At 33.8% G+C, this 5,000-nt stretch overlaps 2 protein-coding genes and 1 non-coding gene across 6 annotated transcripts in view; 2 read left to right on the forward strand and 1 right to left on the reverse strand.

Annotated features, from left to right (window-relative positions):
* Positions 1 to 79, forward strand: part of LOC125025541 (cuticle protein AM1199-like) — a 989-nt gene extending 910 nt beyond the window's left edge. The window contains exon 2 of the mRNA XM_047613562.1: positions 1 to 79. This exon is cut by the window's left edge and continues 304 nt beyond it. The gene's annotated coding sequence lies outside the window, so the exon portion shown is untranslated.
* A 2,398-nt stretch (positions 80 to 2,477) lies between these two features.
* The window catches only part of LOC125025962 (cuticle protein AM1199-like), a 3,553-nt gene continuing 1,030 nt past the window's right edge, over positions 2,478 to 5,000 (forward strand). For 2 of the 4 annotated variants that reach the window (XM_047614320.1, XM_047614323.1), the window contains exons 1-3: positions 2,478 to 2,496; positions 2,789 to 3,015; positions 3,263 to 3,507. In XM_047614320.1, coding sequence (XP_047470276.1) covers positions 2,488 to 2,496; positions 2,789 to 3,015; positions 3,263 to 3,503 — 477 coding nt within the window. In that variant the 5' untranslated portion in view covers positions 2,478 to 2,487 and the 3' untranslated portion in view covers positions 3,504 to 3,507. Of the gene's footprint in view, positions 2,497 to 2,779; positions 3,016 to 3,262; positions 3,654 to 5,000 lie in introns of those variants that run through there. The other 2 variants (XM_047614322.1, XM_047614321.1) reach the window with 2 other exon arrangements.
* Positions 4,492 to 4,563, reverse strand: Trnad-guc. The gene has a single exon. It is a non-coding gene; the product is annotated as a tRNA-Asp (tRNA).

A 5,000-nucleotide genomic window follows, 5' to 3' on the forward strand; every position in this document is an offset into this window, starting at 1 on the left:
CCTGCTATGTAAGCGTGGCATGATTTGTTATATATTATGTGATATTTCATACTAATTAAAAGCCAATCTAGAAATCTGATAGTAGTTCTCAAAATACTCCCCCCCCCCTAAAAAAATATATATATATATATATATATATATATATATATATATATAAACATATATGTATGTGTGTGTGTGTGTGTGTGTAAATGTGTGCGCGTTTTCTGATAACAAATGTTTCACCAACGCAATATATCAAGTTAGAGTAATAATGCAAGATACAGTGAGAATTTTTGATAATGAAAACTGCTGAAATGGAACAACTGGTGTTATATTCCGATAAGTCTTATTACATTACTATACTCTTCGTTAATGCTGATGTGAGGAATACAACACAATGTGTATGTAAGAGAATTAATTACAGATAGTTTACGAAGTAGAAAGGATTCCACTAACCTATTTATTTCTCCAACATGCGATCATTATTGCAAATTCTCATTATGATCACAGCTATCATTTTACTGCCGAAAAAAAATATATGTGGCATTCTGCTTGATATAATGATCCTCTTAATTACAAAAGTTAACATATAAAACTTTCTAGCGTAAGAAGGATGTTATCTTCAAAATAATAAACAGATATGTAATAATATATATAACAACAAAATTGCAATAATGAAAAAAAAACAAAAACATATTTGAGTCAAACGGTTCCATGATCCAGATATACAGAATATGTTTATATAATCAGCTATCCACTCATTACCAACGGAATGTTTTGTAATTTCTGAATTTCCATAGGAGAAAGTATATGCCTTAGTATTACACATATATTTTAGTGCATATATTTATCATCAATAAACTTGAGGTAAATAACAGACACAGTTTTTTTTAAGCAAAAAATACTGAATTCTAATTAGATAATGTAAAATATTTCCGCAAATCAAAGAAAAGGGTAAACTGGCGAGACAGGCAGTACTCGTAATTGGCTCATTGGTGACTTAGTACAAGTGTAGCCATCTGTGTGTAAAAACAATTAAACAAGTAACTCACAATGGGCATGGCACGTACGTACACGCCATGCCCGTCGGCATTGGGTTAAGTGTTAGTTCTACTAATATCCTAAATAAGTTATCCTTCTAGTTTGTAAAAGGTACCTCCCGGTCTCCCGTTTGACAGGCGAGGATATTAACCACTATACTACCGAGAATGTAATAATAGTTACTTTTGTAAAAGACAATTTTTCATTAAACACTCCATAACCACCTTTGAATATAGATACACAAAGACTTGACCCAACTTAGATCACCGGCATCAGCAGGTACAAGCACGTATATTCATAAATATCTAGTCCTATACAGTAATTCAAAGCAACTGGTTCTGTTATAAAGGACCAAACGTCGCAAACGCCAACAATGCCAATCACATTTCTCCTCCAGTCCCATTCCTTGCCTTCGAACAAATCGAGAAGATGCCTATTTCCTAAAAAGATCAAACAGTTATTGCCGAGAATAGCATAACACATCTTCCATGACCTCTAATAGAAAAAAAAATCATATATTCACAATATATATGTGTATATATATATATATGTGTGTGTGTGTGTGTGTGTGTGTGTGTGTGTGTGTGTGTGTGTGTGTGTGTGTGTGTGTGTGCATGTGTGTGTGTGTGTGTGTGTGTGTGTGTGTGTGTGTTTGTATGTAACTGAACTAATTGTGGACACACACACACATATGTTTGTATGTATATACATATATATTGATGTATGTATAAGTATTCATACACATATGTATATGATGTGTGTGTATATATACATATATGTGTGTATATATATATATATCAGTTATAGTTACATAATTAATTCTAAACACACTGCATAATGACTAGGAACATACATATACAGAGACCATAGTTTCCGTTATCATAACTTTGCAGTAGGATGTTCTTAAAATGAATATGCATAATGCAATTCAGGTGACCGTGTTTTGCTTTTTCATGTCTTCATTACATGTTCTCAATTATAGCCATGACATTCCTTCTTACTGAACTGCTCATCAACTGACTTTTTTTACGTTCTTCCACTGTACTACCGAGGCTTTAAAAATGAATAAATCAATAAATAATTTAAAAAAATGAAATTACAATTTTTCATGAAACATTTTATCATTCTCATTTAGTACTGATGGATGCCACTGTATACACAAACTTCATATCTTCAATCATCAATATCAGGAGATTCTTCATGGACCTGTTGGGTATGTATACATATACGTATGTATTTATGTGTTTATATATATTGATATACTAATTTTATACACACACATAAATACACACATACAAACACACACATATAAATAAATATATATGCATATATATGTGTACAATAAAAAGGAAATGTAAATGTCGTGACCTACATTGTCTCTCTGGGGGGTATATAAAGGTGTCTGGCCTGCGAATCTTCGTCACTTCTTGCTACTTCCTCTAGAACTACATAAACCCTGTCAACATGAAAACAGTGAGTTATTCCTTCTAAGCACTATGACTTTTCTTATAGTGCAATGTACAATTAACAATATATGTATAATTATGGATACATAAATATATATTACACACACATATATGTGTGCAATATATATATATATATATATATATATATATATATATATATATACATATACATGTTTTAGAGGACCATACACTGTGTGTGTGTGTGTGTGTGTGTGTGTGTGTAGACAGATGCATACATATATATATATATATATATATATATATATATATATATAACTTCAATCATGCGAATGTTCCAGCTGGTCTTGTCCTTGCTGGTGGCTGTGGCTGTGGCTGAGAGACCGTCCCTCTCCTACAACGCCCCTGCACCCCACACATCCTCGCCCGTTCAGCAGATCCCCATCATCCGCGACGAGCGAGTCCATCCTGCCGCCGACGGCACTTACAGCTTTGACGTTGAGACTGGAGATGGCATCGTCAGGAGCGAGTCTGGCGGCCCAGGTGGCGCTCAGCAGGGAACTGTGAGGTTAGCTGATTCCGTCATGCAGGGATTTTATAGAAATAATACCCTTTATATATATATATATATATATATATATATATATATTTGTATAACATACGTGTGTGTGTGTATATACATATATATAAATATATAAATAAATATATACATACACATACGTACGTGAATAGATATGAGTATGTGTGTAGAGTTTGTATGTCTGCCAAAACTTCTTAAATGTTTGAATGAATATTAGATAATGCTTCTCTTTCAGCTTCACCTTCCCAGATGGCCAAGTCTTCGACCTTCAGTTCGTCGCTAACGCTAATGGTTACCAACCTCAGTCGCCCTTCCTGCCCGTCGCCCCTGCATTCCCCCACCCAATCCCCGCCCACGCCCTCGAGCAGATCGAACGTGGTCGACTTGAACTCGAAGCTCGCGCCCGCGAAGAACAACGTCAGTCATCAAGCCAGGGACAAGCCAACCCTTCTCGCCACTATGGTCAGCCTCAATGAAGAGGTCTCTAGTGAAATTCGACAGTACTATATTTGTTATATTGTTTCGCATAAATATAAATAAAAAGTTAATGATACTTTCCAACATTCCACCGCAACTACTGATATCTTACTAGTTAAATATAAAACCATCATTGGGTAATAAAGAAATCTGTAGTGATTATTAAAGTACCTTTTATCCATTGTCATTCGATAGAACAGAAAACAATGTGCAGCTGGGTAACATTGTGTTTTGCTTAATATTCAGGGAACTCTAACCTTATCTAGATCAAACCCTAAACAGGATTATACGTCAGAATATAAAAATAATGGTTATATAAACTACTCTTGCTCAGTGAAAAACAGGTGTTTTGAATACTTATGAAGATTTCGGTATATGCGAAAATGACTATTTAGTTGTAGCTTTGGAGTAGTTATCATGAAAATAATGATATTTGATGATTAATTACAGATAGTTAACGGAATGCATATAGCAGAATTGAAAACCTTATTATGTCAAATTATGATAATTGTAAATTCTCCTTATTATCACTGATATCATTTTACTGCCGGGCACGCAAAAAATGACATCCTATATGGTACAAGATTTTCTCTTAATGACAAAAGCAACATATAAAACTTTCTAGCGTAAAATATATTTTCTTCGCAAAAAATAATAATGATTATTAGAATTAAATGATAATATAGACCGATATAAGTTAAGATCCTGGTATATATCTATGAAATAAGCAATCCAGTGATTGCCTACAAAAGGCCTTGTAAATGTAGAATTTCCAGAGGAGAAAGTGTATGTATAAGTATTAAAAACATATTCTAGTGTATGATGAAAACGTGAAATGAGTATACATTTGTTATCATACAAATTAAGATAAAATAATAAACACAGCTTTTTCAAGCAAAGAACTGAATTCTAAACAGGGTTAAGAGTGTCAGTCCTACTAATATCCTAACTAAATGATAAACCCTCCTTTTGGCTTGTAAAAGGAAGCTCCCCGGCGGGGAATCGAACCCCGGTCTCCCGCGTGACAGGCGGGGATACTAACCACTATACTACCGAGGACTGATTCCTGTATGACTGATTTGTAAATAATAATTTTTCATTAAACATCTTATCATCATCGTTGAAACCTGATGCACAAAAACTTGACCCGCCTTAGATTATCACAACCGGCAGGTACAGGTCTCTGGGTCTAGTCAGCATACAACTGTGTTAATTCATTCATTTCTCAATTTATATATGTACTATATAGCAGGATATACCTTTTGACAGCATTGCCGCGAGAATAACTGTACATTCAAATAAATCTAGTCAAATACAGTAATTCAATGTATGTATTACGTATGTCTGTGAGTATGTGTGTGTGCGTGCGCGCGCTCGTTTGCATATGTGGAAATGTATATATCTATATATACATATATGCATAATGTATATATATATATATACACATTATGTATATATATATATATATGTATATATCAACTACAACAATAAAAAGG

Source organism: Penaeus chinensis, chromosome 5, assembly GCF_019202785.1.
Source record: "Penaeus chinensis breed Huanghai No. 1 chromosome 5, ASM1920278v2, whole genome shotgun sequence".
NCBI lineage: Eukaryota > Metazoa > Arthropoda > Malacostraca > Decapoda > Penaeidae > Penaeus > Penaeus chinensis.